The following is a 27,064-nucleotide window of genomic DNA, read 5'->3' as shown; positions in this document are numbered from 1 at the left end:
ACAACAGCAGCGTCTTTATCGTCCAATGGTCTGAACTACAATATTACTGAGTAATATAGTGAGAATTTCAACACTGCACAATATTGTTGTGCAATATTACTGAACGATTAGGAGGTTCTGTAGAGGTGCACTGTTGATCCTGTGCTATCGAGTCAAAGAAATCTCTGCAAGATTGAATTGGTGTTTGTAAAACTTTACCAACGTGTACTGGGAACATGTGAATGTTCCCAAAAAATTTCATCAAAATCCACGATGGATCCTCTAGACCATTTGGCATTGAATATCCACAAGCAAATCTATTGTGCCCTAATATTCCATGATTAAAATAAATGTATTCAAATAGACCACAAAATCCCCTAAAAGATACGCCTTTGTTATCACATTCTGTTAGTAAATAAAGTGACAGTACGTGCCAAGGACAGGCTAAGGAGCCATTGTGCTGGACTGACTGGTGGAGGGGGTTGAGAATGCCGAAAATAATGGCAGTGGGATGCTGCACAGCACCGAGCTATGACTGAATGGCAAAAGCGGCACTGTATGCAACCAAGTGGAAGGCAAGCAAATGCCTCTGCCCGAAACCACATTGGGTACCGTTCCTTTTCCAGGGTTTTTAGAACAAAAATATACTAACCTTCCCCAAGTTTTCCAGAATGCAGGATACCCTGTTTTCTCACACAATATCCCTGCAAACCATGGATGAGGGGCAACAGGCAGATTACATATTCCTACACGGCCGGAAAATATTTGAAACAATGCTCCACTGCAGATTATTAATGAAGGTACGAGCATACAGAACAGGTTCCAGATATGTGAGTGGCTCAAAGATTTCTTAAGTTATAGCAGTCAGTGTGTTGTCCTTGGCAAGTGTTCATCAAAGACTAGCGTATTGTAAGAAGTTCTCCAGGGAAGCGTGATAGGGCTGCTCTTATTCTCTATATATGTAAATGATCAGACAGACAGAGTGAGCAGCAATCTGTAGCTGTTTGCTGATGAGGCTATGATGTAAGGGAAGCAGTCACCATTGACTGTAGGAAGCTACAAGATGACTTAGAGAAAATTTCTACTTGGTATGATGAACGGCAGCTTGCTCTACGTGTAGAAAATTGTAAGTTAATGCAGGTGAGTTGGAAAAAGAATACAGTATTAATAGTGTGCTGTTTGACACACATCAATTAAATATCCAGGCATAATGCTGGAAAGCAATACCAAATGGATGAACATGAAGGACAGTAGTAGATATGACAAATGGTCAACTTCCATCTATACAGGAGACCACGTATAGAACACTTGTGTGACCCATTCTTGAGCAATGCGTGAGGGAAGGGTTAAGCAAGACATCACGACAATTCAGAGATGAGCTGCTGAATTTGTTAATGGGAATCTCTGTAGGGAAGACAATGTTCTTTTTGTAGAGAATTATTGAGAAAATTTAGAAGAACTGGCATTTGGAAGCCAGCTGTAGAACAATTCTACTGCCACCATTGTACATTTTGAATGAGGACTATGACGATAAGAGAAACTAGGACTTATATGGAGGCATATAGACAGTTGTTTTTCCCATGCTCTATTTGTGAGTGAAATAGGAAAGGAAATGACTAGTAGTGGTACAAGGCAACCTCCACCACTCACTCACTAAATAGTAACTTGGAGAATACATATACAGACACTGGTCAACTGCAGCTACTATGATGGAATTTGGCAAAGAACTCCAAGGAGAGGCAGACTGGCAAGCTCTTCTTTGGCAAGGAGCATGAAAAATGGAGTGGCGTACATCAGGGAACTGCTTAGAGGCTAGAAGTTGAGAGTCCGCAAGAACACAGGGAAAGGTAGACCAAGGCGTTCCGCCTCGACAAGGAATATCAAGAGTGCCACCAGAAGATGGTGAGCAGAAGAAAAGACCTGCTACCAGTGTTCCACACTCCAACAAGGGGTGCAAAACAGAGGTTGGTCTACACTTGCAGCCAGCCAAATGAGTTGAGCCGGCATGCACATCGTGGAGAGCCGAACTTAGTTTCACTGCAGCAGTGTCTTCAAAGTCCTGGATGAAGAAGAAGCTGCTACCACACCAGCAGCCACAGCAGATGATAATCTTGGCTCCAACACCTTTCACCCACAACCTGCCAAGCAGAAGTAGCCGTGACCTCCACCTGTTGTTATACAAGTGAAAGATGACTAACAAAGATTCCTGCATGTCATCACACAGTAGCTCAAGTCTGACTTCACTGAGAAATCAGTAAAGGAAGGACCTACTGGGAGTCAACCTGCGTATCTGTGATGACTGCAGAAGCACGAGAAAAATGGCAGCACACTGGTGACTGTTTTACACTCACACCCCACATCCAAACAATGTAATAAATTCTGTTTATCACAGCTTCCCATGGTCCATGCAGCCTGATCACCTTAAAGAAAAAAACTGATGACTTCATGTTTGGAGAGTGCATGGTGCATACCTGAATACAGGTGAAGATGGGCAAGAGACAACTGTCATTGTGGATAATCTGCAGTCGAGGCTAGGGTAGGCTCAATGTTTCTGATATCAGTTCTATGGGTACGTAGCATGCCACAGCTTGATGCCTGATGTCTGTGTGATGGTGGCCATCCAAGCCCTCTTCGAAGAGGAGACAAGCCAACATGCATTAACTGTGGCAGTGAACGCATGGGAAGTTATTGCAGCTGCACGAAATTCAAAGCTGCATTAGCTTGCCAATGTGTGCTACCCTATAGAGCATCAAAGAACTAGGAGACTGTCTGCTTTCAGCACTGTCCGTGTGCAGCCTTTGCATTATGTCAACTACCTGGAGGAGCACTCTTTAACTGACACACCACCTAGTGCTGGCTGGTTGGGCAATTTCAAGGACATACAGCTGCTGCAATTGCCTGCCTCTGATGCAGTAACCATGACCAAAATAATCCCCAATAGAATGCTTGCACTTCTGGAAGCACACACTGCATGAGCAGGCAGGCAGCCCGCATGAGCTGGGACTGTGGTGTGGACTATGAGCTGTAGTACATGTGAAAAAGACCATTTCCAGTGCCACCAACCAGAAGAAAACTAGGCAGGATGTCAGCTTTGCAGAAGGTGGCACTAGCAGCCACTGGCCACAACAACTCAGCACCCAACAAGAGCTATGTTGATGCACTGGGGAGGGGCGACATTGGCAGTTTCGTCAACATGCTCATGAAGATTGCTGCACAAACAGCTAAGCTTCCACCTGACCACAGATGAACAGTAGGCTGCTCAACCTGCCATTCTGGGTGCGATTGCGAGATGACCTACGTATTCTAGCATTCCACCACACCCAGAGGCAGAAGGCGGCATCTGTTAATAACTCACATGCTAGCCCACAGCCGTTCTTCTTTTTACTCTGCCCTCCCCAACCTCACACCCTTTCTCACTTCACCCACTCCACTTGACACGACCTCTCACCCCAGGCAATCAGGAGACAGAGCAATGAAGATATGAGCATGTGTTTTGTATTAGTTAATTCTGAAGAATGACAGTGCAAAAAATATGAGCAAAATTTTCAATCTAGTTTATGTGTGTATCAACTACTCAATGCATCAGAAATTTAAATTTTGTTCCAGCTAATACGAGGGTTGGAACTTTTAACAGTGGCAACTATTTATTTACAGCTCGTACAAAATAGATACGTGTGTCAAAGTTTTACTGACCTTCAAAGTAGTCACCAGCATTGTGTATAACCCATTGCCAGTGATGTGGAAGTCGTAGGATACTCTTAGCAGTGCCAGTTGTGTTGACAGTTCAAGTGGCGCAGTCTATTGCCCGATGAATTTGTAGCAGTTCTGAAACGAATACCGTGAAGCGTTTCTTTCAATTTAGAAATCGTGTTGAAGTCATGAGGGCTTAAGTCAGGGGAGTGCAGTAGGTGGTATAGCACTTAGCAGCCCCATCAGTCAAACAAATCAGTAACAGCTTGCACCGTACGTGCTTGAGCACTGTCCCGCAAAATGATGGTCAGGTCCTTCAGAAAGTGTCATCACTTCTGTCTCTATGCTGTTCAATTTTGGAACACAACCTACGACCAGCTTAGAGACAGAAGTGATGACACTTTCTGAAAGTCCTGACCATCATTTTGCAGGACAATACTCAAGCATGTACGGTGCAAGCTGTTACTGATTTGTTTGACTGATGGGGCTGCTAAGTGCTATATCACCTACTGCTCTGCCCTGAATTAAGCCATCATGAGTTCAACTCGATTTCTAAATTGAAGGAAACACTTCACAGTATTCGCTTCAGAACTGTTACAAATTCATCGGGCAATAGACTGCGCCGCTCGAACTATCAACACAACTGGCACTGCTAAGAGTATCCTATGACTTCCACATCGCTGGCAATGGGTTATACGGTTTTACACAATCCTGGTGACTACTTTGAAGGCCAGTAAAACTTCAAAATACGTATCTATTTTGTATGAGCTGTTAATAAATAGTTGCCACTATTAAAGTTCCAACCCTCATATGTAGATTTTGTGAGGGAGGTATACTGCCTCGATAACAGTGCTACAATTGCTGTTAAAAGGATGACACCAACTACTTCTCTGAAAACTTGGAGGTGTTTAACAGCACCACAGAATAAGTTTTATGATTATAATTAAGGTGATGTAGAGGGACATTTGTTATTTATAAGTACAGAATGTATGACAGTATTCTTGTAAGCTCTCACAAATTTTGTATTATAATACATAATCTCCACAATGTCAGTTTAGATAAAGTGAAGTGTCTAATGTGGATATAACTTTGTACAGCTACCTGCTGAAGAATATGCACACTGTTATTTAAGTTATACAGTAAAAGCCCCCCCCCCCCCCCCCCACACACACAACTGTAAGTATTCAAAAGGACATAGTAAAAATTATATTCCTTTACTTTCCCAAATTTTTTTCCCATTGTAGAACTGTTTTAAAACTATGTCTAACCAAGACTAGTAAATGATGCAGCACTGACAATAAATGTGAAGTATCATGAAAACTATTAAACACCACATGAGATGTGTCTCAGGTTTATAACAGGGAGTGTGCAGATGTAAACTCTGATGTATAACACAGCTAATTGTAATTACCACATTTTTGTGCAGGTATCTACTGTTCAATGCTTATTTTGGGGGATAGTCATTTATCCTACAGATTCTTCATCTTTTATCCTGGATCTTCCATAATCTTAACGATTCTCACTAACTTCCAAAGTAATATGCATAGCTCAACATAAATATTTTATACTACCACAAGTAAAGAAAAGGATGCTTCACATTACCCAGATACAAGGAAAAGTAATGAATTTGGTGGAAATTTCATAATTAGTGACCCGTTGAACTGCCACAACCTGAATGATTAAATCTACTCAGATAGAGAGGGAACTGCAACAAAATAATAAATGCAAAAACATCTACTAACCAACCAACAGTAAGAGATCGCTAGCTTTGTGATTCTAATGTTCAATGAAGTGGCAAAATAGAAGCAAGAAAGATAGAGAGTTTAATGACCCACTGAGAAAGACAGCATTAGGTTGAATCTGCAAGCTTGCATATAATAAAAATGGAGAGGAAACTGGTCATAGTTTTCACAAGGAACATCTTCATTATACCTGATGTCATTAAAGGAAAGAATGGGGAAACCTGACTCAATGAAAAACTGTAAATTGCTGGGTGGAACACCAAAAATGAAAGGAGTAAAGGTAACAACTAACAATATAATCAAGGCACTGAACTGTGGAAAAGCACATGCTGTAAATTAAAAGCTAGAATTCCAGTGCCCATAGGAACTATGAGACTAACAAAAACAAATGTATATGCATACAGCTACATTGCGCTGATGCTACAGCCCAGCTGTGTTATATTTACTCCTTTAAGGTTTTGAAAGCCTAAATTTGGATGAAGGACAGGCATTTGAACCACTGACTCCTCACAAAATTACGGAGGGACCAAAGGAAACAGGACAACGGGCAGAATCAAGATAGTGAGTATAATTAATGAATTAATTCTGCACAGCTACAGACAGTATGGAAAAGGAGATTAACCATTTGGTCAGAAACCCATAAACCCATTATCTATAAAGGGCTCCCCCCCCCCCTTTTTTTTTTTTTTTTTTTTTTTGCTAAGCAGTTTACGCCAAAATATGAGTACTTTAATAAAAACTGTATTTCCATAAAATATCGTTTGTTATGTACAAGTAAAACAAAACATTGTTATTAACAAATGAATGGAGAATTGCCACATTTGGCAGTCATATCTACAAGGAAGTATTAAAGTCACAACACAAAATAATTCTTCCTTACAGTTTAGACATTGTTTATCAAAGTATGCACCAAGATTCTGGATGTAATAAATAATAAAACATGTTTAATAAGTTAAAAATATTGTTCTCCATTTTCATAAATAAACAACAAAACTGTACATTAGAAAAAATAATAAAAAACAAGAATATTACATAATATAACAGCTGGGCTGGAAGGGTTATTTACACAATGTGAAAGTGAAATATTTCACAGATTTTTATACAAACTAAAAACAGCTTTTTAAAAAGCACTTCTAATTATGGAAAAACTTCTCCTGCATTCATAAAAAGAGTGTCACTCAAACAAGGTAACATTGGGAAAAAAGAAGTCAATGTGTGACAGTTCATGTCTAATGTGTTTTATACATGCCCTTAAGGTCTGTTCTCCCCCCCCCCCCCTCCCCCCTCGGTCTCTCCTGACTTCAAAAATCAAAGAACAGGAGAAGTCCAAAGTTATGCAGCGAAATTTTGTGACCCGGAAAACAGCACAGAATATTCAATTATAATATCAATATTTTTGCAATAGACACATTTATAAGACACAGATCAGTAAATGTATCCATATACAAATAAACTTTCAGTAAGTCATTACAATAAAACAAAAATACCCTGATGATGTGAAAAGCAATTTCTACAACTAATATGGTAGTTAACACAGCAATGGACGGTAGTGCTCAAATATACAAATGCAAAAACTGTTACATGGATGGATTTTAAAAGAGGAAATTCTAAGAAACTTTCACAGTCTCATCACAAAATGATCACTCAAAACTGCACTTACATTCAATACTATACTTTCAGTTAAATAGTTCCTTATAAGCAAGATGTCTCTGGAAAAGTAGTAGTTACAAAACATACTCCCTCATGTCACATTTTTGTTAAAAAGAATGCCATATCAATATTAATAATCAACTTTTACTTGGTCCAAGAAGGGCATTTGCAGAATTTCTTACTTGATGAAATAACCATAAGAGACGATACTATCAGTGGAGACGTAAAAATCAGTTCAAAGGATAAAATTTCCAAAACATATCTTACAGATTTTTCTTTTCAGTAGTCACACTTCATTTAATGGAGACAGTTACCACTTACTAAAACATGTTTACATTCAAAAATAATAAATCAATAAGGCAGATGGTAAAATCTATCAAAATCTTTCAATATTCTGAATGTATACATTATAAAATAGTGGGTACACTGAAATTACTACTCCACATTCAACACAATCACATACACAGTATAAAAGGACTATTTACAAGTTGTAGCACACTTCCACATACAATGTTCACAGACTGGGAGCATTTTATGAAATTATACAAGAGTTGCGCCCTGTACAACTTGTTCGTGTTGAGTCAACTCCTGGCGGAGAGCCCATTGATGAGGAAGGAGAAGCTATTCCTGGAGAAGTGCCAACCACAAACTTTAGTTTTTTGTGATGGGATGAAATAACACCCTTGCTGCCTCCTAAGCTTCTGTGATTTAACAAGTATCGATGTTGCATTGATGTTGTTGTGTAAGTTGTCATAGCATAAGACTTCAGATGTGATTTGACAGATGTTGGAAGTGGGAGCTGATCAATGCTGTAAACAGTCGTTCGAGCCACTATAGCACGGCAGCATAGCTCCTGTAAGCTTAGAACTGAAAGACAAATATTTCATTCTTAGCATATGAATGTATTACAATTGAAAGTCATAATATTAGTACAGAAAATGGAAAGTCTACTTACCAAATAACAAAGTAAAAATGATTGGACCTTGGCTCTTATGAGCACAAGTTTGAAAATGCTGTTAAGTCTTTCAATTTCAGAATTTTCTCTTTTGGCAGGATAATTACAAGGAACATGAAAGGGATAGGATATATGCACCTACTCCAGTGGAAAGGTAAAATCTCTTCAAACAATGCATCAGGCAGAACAGGGTTCAGGAAATGAAGAGGAAGTAACAGCCAAGATTAAAATTAAAGTGTGCAAGTAATCATGAGTTGTATGTACTTCATAAATCAAAGATGAGAGTTAAACATGAAGGAAAAGCCTGTGGTGAATGTATAATACATTAAAGTTCAAATTAAAGAAACGTGAATCAAAAATTGTTCTATGCAAAAGATAGATGGAAGGGAGCAAGAAAAAAGCTCAACATAAATAAATAAAAGAGAAAAAACGGAAAGGGAATCAACCCTTTGCAATCGGTAACTCAGACACAGAGCATCTTATTTAAATCACCACCTCCTGGGCAGTTAGCACACCACACAGAATTGCTTGAGTCTCTTTGTGGAACAAATGAGGCAACTGACTAACAGTTACAGTATACATTCAAACAAAAAGTGCACCTTAATTAAAATCTATTAACATAAGCATTACAGTACAAAACTCTTCATTGTGTGATATTTTATGAAACTGTTCTGGCTTGACTTTTTCCATAGTTGTTTCACTTGAACTGTTTACAAGTGAATCACTGTCATCAAAATCTTTGTCACTCTTGTTACCATTTAGACATTCCTCTAAAAGCTCTACAATCTCTCCCTCAGAAATGTGGTGTGGGTGAGGAACTAGCCATTTTGTGCCAGCTAACATCATTACAACCTTTCTTGTCATACAGCTACTACATTTTGTCACCGATTGAACAAAGGCTTCCTTAGAGGGCAGTATTATGCACCATTGATGCCTTTTACAGTCAGGTTCGACAATGGAGCATGTGAGTGCTATGAAAAATCATGTCGAATGAGGCTCACAGTTGGAGTGGAAAACAAAATTCACAATGCCGAGCACCACTCATATTTGGAGTGGAAAGGGTTAAAGGGCTACAGATAAACTAACTTCACTGGAAAAATCCCATATGATGTTGCTAAGTGTTTTGTCAAATATAAATATGGTGGGAGTATATAGTCCTGTCCTTTCAGGCGTGTCTGATCATTCCCCATAAGTGGTCCCAAGAAATCACAGGAAATTTAAATCAAAATGATCAGATGAGAATTCCAATCTGTACCCCCCACAAAACTGGTCTCTCTCTTAACCATATCCTCTATCACTTCAGTTAAATGGCAACAATTTTAATGATGATGCCGTTGGGCTGACTGGTGAAAGCAAATTGCAATAAGTGATAGAATTGATGAGTCAGTCAAAACTACTGGCAGAAATAAAAAAAATATATTCTAAAGGGTGACAAATGCTTCAGTGCCACTGCATTCTTTACCTCTTCTCCGAAGAAGGTATGAATGTTTTAACACTTGTCAGCTTTAGCTTCCATTATTTATTTTTTATGATACTCTTTTGAGGGGAGGAGGGGGTGTGAGCCTTTGCATTGTCATTAATGAGATTTTCCCCTCCTCCTCATTTTACTTGCATTTGTTTATTGATGACAGCTGCAATTCTCTCTCTCTATCTATCTCTCTATCTCTCTCCCTCTCAACATTTTCATGTAATTACTGTTCTCAGATTTTGTAGGAAATAAGACCCCAGTTTTGAAACTTTTATTTCTTGTGGTTATTTTCGTGTTTGAGAATAGTAAGTCTTTTCACCTTTCTATCCTTTTTACCTGCCATTACAGTGGGAAAATAAATAAAGTAAAACGAGAACAAACAACAAACCAGGAAGAGAAGGGGTGAGGGCAAGGAAAGAAGAAAAAGAAATGGTAGTGATCTCACAGTAACATTATTTAGCAGGGAACAAGTAAAAAGTCCAAAACTTGGTATTCAGGTTGTACAGCCAAATACTGAAGCCAAATTCTGTAGCAGAAAACACAATGAAACAACTGAATTACTATAATCCATTTTTAATTGATTACCAAAGCAGTAGCTCGAAGTTTTTTCCCAATTCCAATATTCACTCAAGTGTATATATTACATATGCAATTTAAATAATTTTCACAGAATTCAATTCATCTGCACCTACATAGTATACAACTCATTAAACAAAAATTATTGACTGGAAAATGATAAAATTATACAAATTAAAACTATACCTTTATTTGATCGCCACAGTCTCTCCATCCCATTACGGTGCAAAGCCATTCGAGAAAGCTCACTGAAACTTTCACGAATGTTGAAATCACAAAGTGGACTAACTTCAAAAAATGCCATTCGGTTTTTTGCTGCATAAGCTTCTGCATCCCTTGCATCCACTTGTCTTTTAAATTCCAGGTGAAGCCTGTTGCCAACAAGTACTTTTGGAACACCTGGAGCATGCTATCAACAAAAATAAATTAATGAATATGGACTGGTATGAAATATTTCTGCAACAAGATAACAAAAAATAAACAAAACAAAAGTAAGGGCCACTGATGGATATTAAATATCAATAAGTTGGGTGACAAATGGGAACATTGTAAGGGATTACCTATAGAGCGTTCAATCTAATTACATGTGACAGTATGCTGTACAGTCTTTTAATGCTGTTGTTATCAAGTAGCATTTGTTGCATTGTGTCCATCTACAACCTAATACCGATTTCATAAACTTTAATAATTTTGAATATATTCCGCTTAGCTTGGTTCCAATACAGCTACGAAGGTACTCTGAAGTTTCTTAAAAACAATTCACTTTTGTAAAAAGCATGTGCTACATGTTCTACAGTTCTATTATGTATTTTAATCTTCCACAGAACGGTATGTCACATATTTTTGATGCTCACAACAATCCTGGAAACTCAAATGAGTCATAATCAATACACCTGAATATAGGGGTCACGAATTTTAAGAGTAGCACTCAAACCTGAGTCAATTCTCACTATTGAATAAAGATGCACCATTTCATGTGTATAACACAAGTAATGATTATAAGAGATTAATGGACACAAGAGAGGTAGTTACATCAATACCATTCATATCCGAGACAGACATGTCAAATTAGTGACACAATAAATTAAATGTCCCTTATATGTTATAAAATTGTGGATCAGAGCATAAAACATCATTAGGATTGTTTGTTAACCAGTGAACATCGCTGTCAGCTTACTGGCTATTGTCTCTGGAATTATTCCCTTATTTTGTTTTCTTTGTGATGTTCCCCCTAACTCCAGATATCCTGTGCCACGATATTAACATGGATGTCTCACACCTCTTCTGCATTGTGTTGCACCACCCATTCCACTGGATGATCACTACACAAAGTGGTTAAGGCACAGCATTGGGAGAGAACAATATCCCCCCCCCCCTCTCTCTCTCTCTCTCTCTCTCTCTCTCTCTCTCTCTCTCTCTCGTGTGCGGTGTATGAAAAGTTTTTTTTTCATAATAATTAGTCATTTTACATTCACTTATGGATACAAGCTTGCTCTACACTTTTTCTAGAGTTGTGGTCTTCAGCTAAACACATCCATGCTCCTCCCACATGTTTCCTAATGTCATCCACCCACTTTCAAACTAGTTGTGGTCACCCCTTTTTTTTTTTTAAAAAAAATGCTGGGATTCCTGCATCTGTTGTCCAAATACTATGAGCCTGGCTTCACGTCCCACCCATGTACATTTAATTTTCATGACAGTCAAAATTATATCATCAACTACAGATTAACACTATTTTCATATTAAAATTACTGTTATTTTTTGCGGAAATCTGAGGTGAAAACGTACAGTATGTGTGAAACTATGGTCCAATCTAACAGAAGGTCCTAATCTGATCTGGTGGAATAAATATTTTACTCTTATAAATGATTTTAAGGTCTATTTTCAAACCTCCTCTGTTAAGTTCTTTTACTCACAGTTGTAGTTTATTTGCACTAGAGGCAATCATCTACCTATATACCCCACAAGAAACCATATGGTGCAAGGTGGTGGGTACCTTGTGCCACTACTAATCATTCCCTTTCCTGTTTCACTCATAAATGGAGTGAGGGAAAAATGCTGTCTATATATTTCTCTATGAACTCTGATTTCTCTTAGACTATCTTCACAATCCTTTCGCAAGATGTACACTGGTGGCACTAGGATTGCTCACTTAACGACTGGGAGAGTAGTGTTTGCATAGAGTTGGCAATGCTAACAGACAACAAACAATGTGTGAAATAAATAAAGAAATTAATGTGTGATGTATGACAAACATATCTGTTTGGACGGTGTGGTGAAATCCGGCATTAATGGTCTTTGGCAGCAGATGACTGATGCGACTGCCTTTACTAACAGCATGACATCGCCTGCAATGCCTCTCCTGGGTTTGTGACCTTATTGGTTGGACCTTAGTCAACCGGAAAATCATGGCTTGGTCATATGAGATCCAATTTCAGTTGGTAAGAGCTGATGGTGGGGTTCGAGTGTGGCACAGACCCCATGAGGCCAAATTGTCAACAAGGCAATGTGCAAGCTGGTGGTGCAATGGCATGGGCTGTGTTTACACGGAATGGACTGGGTCCTCTGGTCCAACTAAACTGGTCATTGACTGGAAATGGTTATTTGCAGACATTTATGGACTTCATGTTCTGAAGCAATGATGGAATTTTTATACATGATAATGTGCCTTGTCAATGGGTCACCATTGTTTGAAAACATTCTGAACAATTTCAGCGAAGGAACTGGCTACCCAGATCGCAAGTTGTGAATCCCATCAAACACTTATGGGACATAATCAACAGGTCAGTTCATGCATGAAAACCTGCATCCGTGACACTTTCGCAATTATGGATGGCTGTAGAGGCAGCATGGCTCAATATTTCTGCAGGGAACTTCCACCAACTTGTTGAGTCCATAGTTGAGATGGTGCACTGTGCCAGACAAAGGAGGTCCAACACGATATTAGGAGGTATCCCATGACTTTTGTCACCTCAGTGTATAACTTGGCTACAATTTCCTAGAATTCTCCCAATAAACCAAAGTCAACCATTCACTTTCTCTACAATAGACCCTATGAGCTCATTCCATCTCGTGCTACTTTGCAACAACAAGACTGTGTCAAGCAACTCACCACTAGTACTGTATCACAACACTAAAGGATTATTTTTATGATTCACCTGCAGTAACTTATATTTCTCGATTACAACAAGCTGCCATTCACCACACCAAAAAGAAATTCTATTCAAGTCATCCTGTAGCATCCTACACTAACTTAAAGACAACACTTTCCCCACAGACTACAGCACCACCAGCAGTTACAGACTGCTGCCCACCCTATCCATCAGATTGTTTATTTATATAGAGAACAAGAGCAGCCCTACCCTGGGGAACTACAGTTAACACCTCTGTCTCCAATGAACACTCGCCATCCATGATAATGTAATGGGTTCTCTTACTTAAAAAGTCTTCAAGCCACTCACACCTAAAACTTACAAAGAGTTTAAAAAAATATTCCATATTTTAAGAGGTGGTAGTATGGAGCAAAACAAGACAAAAAAGTTCAGTAAAAATGAGCTCTAGAATGCATGCCATAAGAGCTACGAGCTCTTGATCATCGTCACTACTGTGACACACATCTCTCCGATTGCAAGCTCTTTGATATTATGAATGAGGTACAGAATGTAGTAAACAAATGAGGGCACATTCCTCTATTACTGTTGTTGGATATGGCATGCAGTAAACATCTGTTAGTGCTGTTACTGTAAATCTTACTCGCAGTTCTGGGTGCGTATAGTGCATGCAGTAGTTCTAATGAAACCAGTTTGTGCTTGATAAGTCTGGGAAATGCTGTTACATATTAGTTCCCATCAAATGACTTGCCTGTCCTGCTAGAGGAGGTACCGTTCCAACAATGGCTCGGGATGTTGTTCATGCATGCTGGAGCACCAGCTCATTCTCCTGAAATGTCCAAGAACACCTCACACACGCAATTAATAGGCAATGGATTGGTCAGACAGATCCAGTACACTGACCACCTCATTTCCCTAATCTTAGTCCCTCAGATTTTTGGTTGTGGTGAAGCTTGCAATTTCTGGTGTATGCAAGGCCCACTGAAGAGGTATAAACACTACAGGAGCACATCTCAATGCCTCCCAGGGCATCTGTAACAAACCTGGTGTTTTCCAGCGAGTGCACAATTCCCTACAATGCCTGAGAGGAGCACGCTTTGCTATGAATGGACACTATATTGAGCATCTACTTTAACGATGCTTCATAAGTGCAGGTCATATGTAATAGCACGCACATTACATTAAACACTCTGCTGCTTCACAGTAACAGAATAATGTGCTCTCATTTGTTTACTGCCTTCTGTAAATTGTTCATAATAGCAATGAGCTTGAGATATGTGTTTCACAACAATGAAGGTGAACACTTGCTTGTAGTTCTTACAGTAAGCATTAAAGATTCCATGTTTACTGGACAGTTTTTCCTTGTTTTGGTACCCACTACAATCTCTGAAAATAGGGAACACTTTTTTCCAACGCCCTATATACAAAGGTGTTTCAGATGTGTTTCATTAACACAATTCATCCTCTTTTCCCCACATTAACAATCTGGATTGTAGAGAATATGTGTTACGGCTTTTTTTTCTTTTTCTTGACCACCTTTCCAATACTGAATTTCCCACTATCCTGCTCAAGTTTAATGTAAGTTGTAGCACTGAATTAAATGTCTTGTTTCTCGAAGTCTGTAAGTGATTACAAAAAATTGTGTAATGTCTGAACTATATAATTCAGATGGTAAATTTAAATCTTACAGTCAATAATTATAAGACATACTAAGAAATCAGTTAAAAGAATGGGTATACTTTCTTATTAAAAGGAAACACTCAAATAATAAATGACAGTGAGATAGCCAACACAAATAATTTACTTCCTTGTCCAGAGCTATATTGAACAACAATGGTGACAATCCATCTCCCTGTTTAACACCAGTCTTGATCTCAAATTCTTCTGACAGTGCTCCTCTGAATCTCACCCTTGCTTTTGTGTCTGTCAGAATTTCTTTTATGAGTTATTGTGTAGTTCCATCACGTCCTCTCTTCTTCAGGATCCTAACAAGAGTCTGTCTGTCGATGGAGTCATATGCCTTTGTGAAGTCCACGAAGGTTATTACTGTCTTTTTGTTTTTTAAGGCCCTATGTTCTATCAGTTGCTTCAGGATAAATATCTGTTCTACACAACCTCTTCCCTTCCTGAATCCCACTTGCTAGTCACCAACTGTACTTTCTACCTGTTCTTCTACTCTGTTGAGCAATAGTTTTGACAGCACCTTGTACCCGATCTCTAGTAGCGATATTCCTCTGTAGTTGTTTGCATCTCTCTTGTCCCCCTTCTTGTGTATTGGTACTACAATTGCATTCTTCCATCCTTCTGGCAACTTCTTTGTTCTCCAGATCTGGTGAATTACGTTGGTCATGTTGTCTATTGCTTTGTTGCCTCCCCACTTTATCATCTTGGCTGCTATACCATCTTCTCCAGTTGCCTTATTATTCTTCAGATCGCTTATGGCATGTGCGACTTCATCCCTGGTTGGAGGGTGTGGCTCTTTCTCTTTTGTGTCAGTCCCCAGTTCCAGCTCTTCTTCAGGTGGTTCACAGTTCAGCAGGTCGTGAAAGTGCTCTGCAAAAATCCGACATTTCTCCTTCGCACTAACAGCCAGCTCCCCTTTCTTATCTCTTATGAACAGTTCTCTACCCTTGTATCCAATCAGACTCTTTTTGATTTTCCCGAAAAATTGTCTGCTGTTGTTTTTCCTGAAGTTGGTCTCAATCTCGTCCAGTTCCTGCTTCATCTTCTGTCTTCTGGTCCATCTTATCGTTCGGGCTGCTTCCTTTCTTGCTTCTAAGAAAACTACCCATTTTTCTGGGTCCTCCTTGCTGCTCCAGTCTCTCCAGGCTTTCCTGCGAGTCTCTACCGCTTCCTCACATTTCTTGTTCCACCACCAGTGCTTCCGTTTCTTTTCTTCCTTTCCCCATAGTTCAGCCTGTTTCGCTATATTTCGCTTCATATCGTCCCATTCATTGAATGATTCAATTCCTTCCTCATATCTGGATCGATTGTGTCTTAATTTGTCTCTGTCTACCTTTATGTTTTCTGTTCTTCTGTGGCAGTCTGTCCCTGTTTGGAATCCAAAGGCACTTAACTTCTATAAGATAGTGATCCGATTCTATTCTTGTGTTCTTCTTGACCTTTGTGTTCATGATCTCTTTAGCATTTGTCCAGCTGATTGCTATGTGGTCAATTTGGAATTCCCCAAGGCGGGTGCATGGGTTTGCCCATGTATTTTTCTTACACGGTTTGGCCCTGAAGTGTGTTGTCATCAATCTCATTTTGTGTTCTCGACACAGTTCAATTAGCCTTTCTCCATTTTTGTTTGTCCACTGGTGTGCAGGGTACTTGCCCATTACTCCTTTATGTTGCTTCTCTCTTCCAATCTGTGCATTATACTCTCCTACTTCTTCATCCTGAAGAGTACAAGATGGCCGCCGAGTAAGTGACGCCAGAAACCATTTCCAGAAAGTTAAGTGATTTAGACAGGAATATAATTTAGTTTAACGCTGACAACAAATTAAATACGTCCATTAGTGTATCGTTTAGTCTTGCCGTTAAAGGTTTGACTTTTATTTGCGTATTTTTTCAGAAAACATGAAAAGATCGTAACTTTGCGAAGTCGTGCTTAGGCTTAAATTTTGTAAACGTGTTTGTTTCTTGTTTCAAGGTAATTTAACTAGTTTCTCGGTAACAAATAAGTAAACTACCGTAAATAGCGTATAACTTCATTGTTTTAATACAGATTTCAGAAAAACAGCGTAACTTTATATCAGAAACTTGCGTATATACATTTGTTTATAGGCCTATTCTCGTAACGTTTCTGGAGAATCAAAGTTAAAGTAACTCGTTTAAGTGCCCTTTTTTCATTCCATCGAGTGAAATATATAATAAATAGCGTATACCTTCGTTGTTTTAATACAGATCCCAGAAAACCAGCGGAATTTTAAATCAGAAACTTGCTTATATACATTTGTGAATAGGCTTAATTCTTGTAACGTCTATTTTGATTTTCGGTAATTTAATTGATTTATTCTAGCTAAAGTATTATTTTTGCCATGAGTGAGAAGTGCCTGACTTGCCGTAGAATTGTTAGTTCCGGGGTTTGGTGTGATGGATGCAGTAGTTTTTTCCACTGGGGGGACTGCAGTGGCGTGGGTGTTGGGAAAGTGGATCTGGCTCATCAGTGGTTATGTAGGATTTGCAGCAGAGATAGGAAGATAGTGGAACAGGAGGGGAAAATTGCTGCCCTTCAGGCTGAGCTAGATCAGGCTAGGGAAGATCTGGACAGGTTAAGGAGGGAGAAGGGCAAAGAGAGGTGGGAAGTGGCAACAGGTAGCAGAAGGAACAGGCCTAGAACTAAGTCTGACAGTTTTGTGGTGAATGTCAAAAATAAGTTTGACCTGTTGCTTCAGTTAGAAACTGATGAGCCTCAAGCAGAGGTAGGTGTAGACAGGACACAACAAACTTTCAATAGGAAATTGAAAAAGAATGTAGGAAAGTCATCGAAAAGGAAGAAAGTTTTGTTGTTAGGCAGTTCTCATGCCAGAGGTGTAGGCCAACTTCTGCAGGAGAAATTAGGACCAGAATACCAGGTCACAAATTTTTTCAAACCAAGTGCTAGTCTGGATCAGGTGACAGAGGATTTAGGTTCACTCTGTAAAGGATTTACCAGGGAAGACACCGTGGTTATTGTGGGAGGGCCAGGGAACAGCATCGACAGAGATTCTGGGTACAGTATAGAGTGTGACCTGGTAAAGATTGCGTCGGCATCGAGACACACCGATGTTGAATTTGTATCTGTCCTGAGACGCCATGACCGGCCTCATTTGAACTCTTCTGTTGGGAGAGTTAATTTGGAGTTGGAACGGCTGCTTGTGTCGGGTGCGGGGGGCTCATATTGGTGTGGTTCCTGTTGATTATCTCAGTAGGTGGGACTATACCAGGCACGGCCTACATCTCAACAGGAAAGGGACGGGGAAACTGGCTTGGGTAATAGCAGGAAATTTAAGGGGGGGAGGCACTGCCATGAATGGTAAAATACCAGTGGTTACAGGTGTTGGAGCAGCACCTTTTTTAGGATAGGTAAGACAGAAAGATGTCAAGTTCTACGAGAGGTCAGGATTGAAACAAATCTTCAGTTTAGGAAAGAAATTCAACAGCACAATTCTAGCACATTGGATCACCAATCACAGCTATCAATTATAAATTTTCACCAATCACCAGAAATTTTATCTCCACCAAGTTGTATCTCAGTCCTAGGTAATTGCATTGATGAACTGAAGTCACCCAACCCAATTGACATAATCTGCCTCTCTGAACACCATGTGACCACTGGTATAGGAACTAGGCCTAAGCACAATGAGAAACTCAGACAGGAGAGTACTGCAAATGTTAGAATAAGGAAAGGTTCTCATAAAAGTATAATTAAAAATAATGTAAGTATATTTCATCAAAATATTGGGAGTTTAAAGAATAAAGTAGATGAGCTTCTGGTTTGTATGGAAGATTTAGAAGCTGAGAATGAAATAGATATACTATGCCTGTCTGAGCATCACATTGTTACTGATATGGATAAGGTAAATGTAAGTGGTTATAAGCTCTCTGCACATGTAATGAGAGAAAATATGGAGAAAGGAGGAGTTGCCATATATGTCAAAAGTTATCATTGTGCAAAAAGTATAGAAACAAAAAAGTTTTGTGTAGAGAAACATATAGAAGCATGTGCCTGTGAGCTTAAATTAAATAAAGGCACATTTATAATTGTAACTGTATATAGGTCCCCATCAGGAAATTTTCATCTATTTCTGAAAAACTTGGACTCCTTGTTGTGCTATCTGTCAGACAGGGGGAAGCAAATTATTATTTGTGGGGACTTCAATGTAGATTCTCTGAAAGAGGGTAATAGGAAAAATGACCTTGAAGTATTACTCGGTTCTTTCAATTTGACACCCGTTATTGATTTTCCTACTCGGGTGGTAAAGGATAGCAGCTCACTGATAGATAACTTATTTATAGACCAAGATAAGTTTAACCAGATAAATGCTCAGCCTGTTGAGAATGGTCTTTCTGATCATGGTGCACAGCTAGTTACAATATATGACATAGCTCCATTCAGCAATACTAAACAGTCCTCCAAAGTAGTACGTTCAGTCAACAATTTAACAATTGCAAATTTCAGGGAAAGCCTACAGCAGTTAGACTGGGATGAGGTGTACCGTGAACCTGATGCCAATTTAAAATATAATTTTTTTCATGACATTTTTGTAAATGCATTTGAAAACTGCTTCCCCAAGAAAATAGTTAAATATACTCGTAAGAAACCTTGTAACAAACCATGGCTTACTAAGGGTATAAAAATATCTTGTAACCGGAAAAGGGAAATGTATCTGACAGCAAGAAAGAGTAGTGACCCAGAAACTATCAAAAATTATAAAAACTACTGTGTTATATTAAGAAAAGTTATTAAAAAATCCAGGAGTATGTGTATCACGTCTGAAATCAGCAACTCTGATAATAAAATTAAAACAATTTGGAATATTATTAAAAGAGAAACAGGTCAACCAAGAGCACAGGAAGACAGTATTACCATCAAATTGCATGAAAACTTTACGAACAAAAAGTCAGAAGTTGAAAATATTTTTAATAATCATTTTCTAAATGTTGTGGATATAGTAGGATCCAGGTGTTCATTAGAAGATGCTAGGCTGTTAATGGAAGAGGCCATACCTATGCAATTTGATACAATTGAAATCTCACCCACTTCTCCCTCTGAAATTAGGAAAATAATAAACTTGCTTAAAAGCAAAAACTCACATGGAATTGACGGCATTTCCAGCAAAATACTAAAAGCTTGTTCTCAACAGATAATTAAGATTCTCAGCCACCTGTGTAATAGCTCTCTGGAACAGGGCATTTTCCCTGATAGACTGAAATATGCTATTGTTATACCTTTGCATAAAAAGGGGGATAGATCTGATGTCAACAATTACCGTCCAATCTCCCTTCTAACAGCTTTATCCAAAATTTTTGAGAAAGTAATGTATTCAAGAGTAGCTTCACATATCTGTAAAAATGAAGTACTAACAAAATGTCAGTTTGGTTTCCAGAAAGGTTTTTCAACAGAAAATGCCATATATGCTTTCACCAGTCAAATTTTGAATGATCTGAATAACCGAACACCACCCATTGGGATTTTTTGTGATCTCTCAAAGGCTTTTGATTGTGTAAATCATGAAATTCTGCTAGACAAGCTCAAGTATTGTGGCATGAGTGGGACAGTGCACAAATGGTTTAATTCGTACCTAACTGGAAGAGTGCAGAAAGTTGAAATAAGTAGTTCTCGTAACATGCAAAGATCAGCACATTCCTCAAACTGGGGAACTATCAAGAATGGGGTTCCACAAGGGTCAGTCTTGGGTCCTTTGTTGTTCTTATTATATATTAATGACTTGCCATTCTATATTCATGAAGAGGCAAAGTTAGTTCTCTTCGCTGATGATACAAGTATAGTAATCACACCTGAGAAACAAGAATTAACTGATGAAATTGTCAATACTGTCTTTCAGAAAATTACTAAGTGGTTCCTTGTAAACGGACTCTCACTGAATTTTGATAAGACACAGTACATACAGTTCCGTACAGTGAATGGTATGACGCCATTAATAAATATAGACCTTAATCAGAAGCATATAGCTAAGGTAGAATATTCCAAATTTTTAGGTATGTCCATTGATGAGAGATTAAATTGGAAGAAACACATTGATGATCTGCTGAAACGTTTGAGTTCAGCTACTTATGCAATAAGGATCATTGCAAATTTTGGTGATAAACATCTTAGTAAATTAGCTTACTACGCCTATTTTCACTCATTGCTTTCATATGGCATCATATTTTGGGGTAATTCATCACTGAGGAATAAAGTATTTATTGCACAAAAGCGTGTAATCAGAATAATAGCTGGAGTCCACCCACGATCATCCTGCAGACATTTATTTAAGGATCTAGGGATATTCACAGTAGCTTCTCAGTATATATACTCTCTTATGAAATTTGTTATTAACAACCAAACCCAATTCAAAAGTAATAGCAGTGTGCATAACTACAATACTAGGAGAAAGGACGATCTTCACTATTCAAGATTAAATCTAACTTTGGCACAGAAAGGGGTGAATTATACTGGCACTAAAGTCTTTGGTCACTTACCAAATAGTATCAAAAGTCTGACAGATAACCAACAAGTATTTAAGAAGAAATTAAAAGAATTTCTGAATGACAACTCCTTCTACTCCATAGAGGAAATTTTAGATATAAATTAAGAAAAAAAAAATAATAAATAAAAAACAAAAATAAAATAAAAATAAAGAAAAACAAAAAAACACAAAAAAATAAAGTTGTTATATTAACTTAAGTATGTTGTTAAACTAACCTAATTAAGTCATGTATTGGAAAATTCGACTCGTTCCACATCATTACGAAATATCGTATTCATGATCCATGGAACTAGTATTAATCTAATCTAATCTAATCTAATCTGTCTATATGGTATGTTTTTCGGTGTATCATCTAGCTCTTCCCAAAAACTATCAGCAACTTTCTTGTCTTTCCTGTTCTTGTCATTTGTAGGTGCATGTCCATTTATTACTGTATACTTTTTGTTCCCTGCTTGAAAAGTAAGTGTTGATATCCTTTCTGACCTGCTCTTATTTCAGTTATGCCATCCTCGTATCTCTTGTCTACTATGAACCCTGTACCAAAGCATCTAGGTGCATGTCTTTCGTTTCCCACTTTAACTCCTAGTTTCCCCTTCAGTATTATGAAGCCTTCCGACTCCACCGTGTCTTCGTCAGTGTATCTTGTTTCTTGCATTGCTAATATTCCAATGCTTCTCTCTTTCATCTCATCTATTACCTGTTGAAGTTTACCAGTCTTAATCATTGTCTGTACATTTAGTGTTCCAATTATGAAAGTCTTTTTAGTTTTAATCTTCTTTGAGGTTCTTGGGAGCTCCGACTCTTCCCTTATGCACTTTTTGGCAGGTCCCCCAGAATCCGAATGCCTGCTTGCATCGACCTTGGTCAACAGGGGATTGTCCCCCTGGGGTAACTATTCCATAGTGCGATCCATTCCATGAGCTAAAAATTTTTTGATGGGACAGCTCATGTCCGTCCAGTTATACAACTGAAGTTGTTAGCCCCAGAAGATGTGTTCAGGCTGCCCCTGACATGGGGACACAGACGCCTTTGGTAGCAGCCCCTAACATGGAGTACCGCCACTATCTGATATGTTTCAGTGGCTCTTCCCCTCTCTCTGCTGTTAGGAAGCGACGTTCCTCTTCCGCCTTTGAGACCGTTGGCCGGGCTTCGCCTGTAACCCTAGGTAGGGGCCATAACCGGGTGCTACCTCTTTTTTTTTTTTTTTTTTTTTTTTTTTACAAGGTTGTTACTCCTCCCCCTCCTCCTACCCCATGACTTGTGAGATGGGGGCCCAGGGCTTGGGACCGGCAATGGCGGTAGTATGGACCAAAACAAGACAAAAAAGTTCAGTAAAAATGGGCTCTAGAATGCATGCCATAAGAGCTATGAGCTCTTGATCATCGTCACTACCGTGACACACATCTCTCCGATTGCAAGCTCTTTGATATTATGAATGAGGTACAGAATGTAGTAAACAAATGAGGGCACATTCCTCTATTACTGTTGTTGGATATGACACGCAGTAAACATCTGTTAGTGCTGTTACTGTAAATCTTACTCGCAGTTCTGGGTGCGTATAGTGCATGCAGTAGTTCTAATGAAACCATTTTGTGCTTGATAAGTCTGGGAAATGCTGTTACATATTAGTTCCCATCAAATGACTTGCCTGTCCTGCTAGAAGAGGTACCGTTCCAACAATGGCTCGGGATGTTGTTCATGCATGCTGGAGCACCAGCTCATTCTCCTGAAATGTCCAAGAACACCTCACACATGCAATTAATAGGCAATGGATTGGTCAGACAGATCCAGTACACTGACCACCTCATTTCCCTAATCTTAGTCCCTCAGATTTTTGGTTGTGGTGAAGCTTGCAATTTCTGGTGTATGCAAGGCCCACTGAAGAGGTATAAACACTACAGGAGCACATCTCAATGCCTCCCAGGGCATCTGTAACAAACCTGGTGTTTTCCAGCGAGTGCACAATTCCCTACGATGCCTGAGAGGAGCACGCTTTGCTATGAATGGACACTATATTGAGCATCTCCTTTAACGATGTTTCATCAGTGCAGGTCATATGTAATAGCACGCACATTACATTAAACACTCTGCTGCTTCACAGTAACAGAATAATGTGCTCTCATTTGTTTACTGCCTTCTGTAAATTGTTCATAATAGCAATGAGCTTGAGGTATGTGTTTCACAACAATGAAGGTGAACACTTGCTTGTAGTTCTTACAGTAAGCATTAAAGATTCCATGTTTACTGGACAGTTTTTCCTTGTTTTGGTACCCACTACAATCTCTGAAAATAGGGAACACTTTTTTTCAACGCCCTATATACAAAGGTGTTTCAGATGTGTTTCATTAACACAATTCATCCTCTTTTCCCCACATTAACAATCTGGATTGCAGAGAATATGTGTTACGGCTTTTTTTTCTTTTTCTTGACCACCTTTCCAATACTGAATTTCCCACTATCCTGCTCAAGTTTAATGTAAGTTGTAGCACTGAATTAAATGTCTTGTTTCTCGAAGTCTGTAAGTGATTACAAAAAATTGTGTAATGTCTGAACTAAATAATTCAGATGGTAAATTTAAATCTTACAGTCAATAATTATAAGACATACTAAGAAATCAGTTAAAAGAATGGGTATACTTTCTTATTAAAAGGAAACACTCAAATAGTAAATGACAGTGAGACAGCCAACCCAAATAATTTACTTCCTTGTAGTAGGTTTAAAGAAGATTGGCATGGGCAGTTCAAGGGATACAACAACAGAACATATGCAAAAAGCCATGCTTCACACATAAAAGCAAATCGCAACTGCCCCTTGCTCTGCCAAAGAAATTAAAAACAATTAACCCCTCAAAGACAAAAACTCCCATGGAATTAATAATATTTCAAGCACTAAAATTCTTTTTTTTAAAAATGTATGCAATGATTTCAGTCACATTTGCAGCAAATCACTATTACACAGGATACTTTCAGATAAACATGAATATTATTGTCAGACCGCTTTGCAATACAGGTAGTAAGACAGATATTGTTAATTACTAACCAGTCTCACTATTTATCTCCTCCCCAAAGGAGCTGGAAGAAATTAAGTAAGCAAAAACCATAATACACCTCCCTTAAAATCAGATCTGTAGTCTCAGTTTGGATTTGAAAAGGGTCTCTTTACAGAATATGGTAGTTTTCAATTCGCAAAACATCTAACACAAAATTTGAATGACAAAATCTGAAACTAGTATCTTCTGTGACTTATCAAAAGTGTCTGATTATGCAGTTCACAATATTCTACTAGGGAACCTCAAATATCGCTTGTAACCAGTTTTCTACCTACCTAACTAAAAGGATGCTGGATGATGCATTAAGAAAGTAATGTGCACATATATGATTAAAAAAGAATTTAAAAAAATAATTTTAGAATGGTAAATAATCACAACAGGTGAACGACAGGAATTAACAGTGTGTTTGCAGTGTTCCTGTTGTAAATAAATGATCTTCCATTAGACATTCAAGAAACAGAATTAGTTCTCTTAGTTAATGGTGCAAGTACTAAATCAACTCTAATAGAGAACCTTCCTCATACGAAAATATAAATAATATTTTCTAGAAAATTAATATCTGGTTCTCCCCAAACTGACTGTCACTCATGCAAAGGTTTTCAGCAATAACTTTATTTGTCACAATTCCTGTGGTCCACATCCGCAATAAATAAAAATTTTACAATATATGCAATACTGTAATGCACAGGTGTTGATGACACCATTAGAAACGAGAGTAAATCAGTAAATGAAACAATATATTAAATACTAAGGTATTTATTCAATATGATCCTGAACCGGAAGTCATGTGTTAAAGACCTTAAACATCTAGCTGTTCCACTTTCGTGTTACAGATTACACCACACTTTGGAGATGATAATGTCGAAAAATAGTTAATTTTATTCCCTAATGTATTGTGGCATCATATCCTGGGGTAACTCATCATTGGGAGGGGGGATATTTGTTGCACAGAAATGTATCATTAGGATTATGTGTGGCATCCACTTTAGATCCTCTTGTAGATCACTTTTTAAACAGTTGGGCGTAATAACAAAAGCCACACAGTGCATTTACTCCCTTTTAACTCTCGTTGTCAACAACCAATTACAATCTGATAACAACAGTAAATTCATAAATATAATACTAGAAAGAGAAATGATTTACACTGAGAACTCAGCCTTAGTGTCTTTGGCAATGTAGCTAGGAATGTAATGAATTTAATGAATAATAATATTAACTTCAAACGCAAACTGAAATCATGTCTGCTTCACAACTCCTCTTACGCCACAAGGGTGTGTGTGTGTGTGTGTGTGTGTGTGTGTGTGTGTGTGTGTATGTGCGCGCGTGCGCGCACACCCGCCCATCAGGGAGGGAGGGAAGGAGGGAGGGGGGGGGGGGGGGAGAGAGAGAGAGAGAGAGAGAGAGAGAGAGAGAGAGAGAGAGAGAATAAATGAATGGAGTTCAGCATAGACCACCACATGCATTAACTGTAACGAGTGTTGCTGTATTTTTGGCTGAGCAGATGAACTATAACTGCAAAAAAGACTTTTTCCGTATTCCAGACCCATGGAACATGCAAATAACTAAGTACAGATTTGTTGAAACTTTCTCATAACTTTTTCGATTATTTAATGTGCCATCTGCCACCTAAGTGCTGAAATGTTATGTTTCTGTTTTGCCTTTTTCATTCTCTTAGTGTTTTCAACATTCCTCCCGCATTCATATCCTCTCTAAGGCACTTCTGTGTAGTTTTGTTTAATTACTTTCCTGTTACTATTTACTTGAAACTATCAACCATTTTGTATCACTACCTGACTAGGTACATTTTAGATTTGTTTTCTTCTGCTGTGTTCATACCCACACCTTACTTTACTCTTTTATAAGCACATCAGTCAAACTGTGAGAATTCAGAATTCACACCTCATTTGTTAAAGCATCTGTTACGTTTCTACAATGTAAATTAGGTAACTCCGATTATTTTTTACTTTGTTTAATAGGAGCACATGTTACAGTTTTATTTTATTAATGTGTGGGTAATGGACATATTCATTTGAATCATATAGTGCTTGTAAATTATTCTGCTAAAATAGTAACCGTTTTTTAATTTATGTCTGTGTAAACTTCAATCCCCAAGAGACTGAACTTGTTGCTTAATTTTATATGCTCCCACATTGGGCACAAGGTTGGTAAGGAGTTCTTGTTGTAGAGTGTTTTGGTGCATATGGACATGCAGCAATACATCTCTCCACTGCATCCAAATGTGCTCGATGTTAAGTTGGGGTAACGGGCAGGCCAGTCCATTTGCCAAATATTCTCTCATTCCAAGAGCTCATCCCCCTGTGTTGTTTGCTGCAGTCACACACTGTCGTTCATAAAAATGGACTAAGTGCTGAATGCACCCATGAAAAGGTGCACATGTGGAAGGACTACAGTATCACAATAATGGTGACAAGTGAGTGTATAGTGTTCAAAACTTTAGAGTTCAGTACACCCATGCAATACTACACCTCCCCACACCATAAAACATGGGGCATCAGAAACACCATGTTCGAAAGTATTCCTGGGTGCATCAAGTGTTCCCACTTCCCATCACATGGGGGTATGTTCAGAATCACTAATCAGACTGAGACTGCTCTCATCTGAGAAGAGCATGTGACCCTACTCCTCAGTG

General features: G+C 38.5%; 1 protein-coding gene across 1 annotated transcript in view; it reads right to left on the bottom strand.

Moving 5' to 3' along the window:
* Positions 1-6,132: 6,132 nt before the first annotated feature.
* LOC124596116 (ras-related protein Rab-40C) overlaps positions 6,133-27,064 on the bottom strand; it is a 32,076-nt gene continuing 11,144 nt past the window's right edge. Inside the window, exons 3-4 of the mRNA XM_047135130.1 lie at positions 10,247-10,469; positions 6,133-7,928 (exon numbers count right to left, since the gene is read on the bottom strand). Coding sequence (XP_046991086.1) covers positions 7,594-7,928; positions 10,247-10,469 — 558 coding nt within the window. The 3' untranslated portion in view covers positions 6,133-7,593. The remainder of the gene's footprint in view (positions 7,929-10,246; positions 10,470-27,064) is intronic.

Source organism: Schistocerca americana, chromosome 2 (genome assembly GCF_021461395.2).
Source record: "Schistocerca americana isolate TAMUIC-IGC-003095 chromosome 2, iqSchAmer2.1, whole genome shotgun sequence".
Taxonomy (NCBI): domain Eukaryota; kingdom Metazoa; phylum Arthropoda; class Insecta; order Orthoptera; family Acrididae; genus Schistocerca; species Schistocerca americana.
The sequence above is the reverse complement of the archived record's forward strand: the minus strand, read 5'-3'. Positions and strand labels throughout refer to the sequence as shown.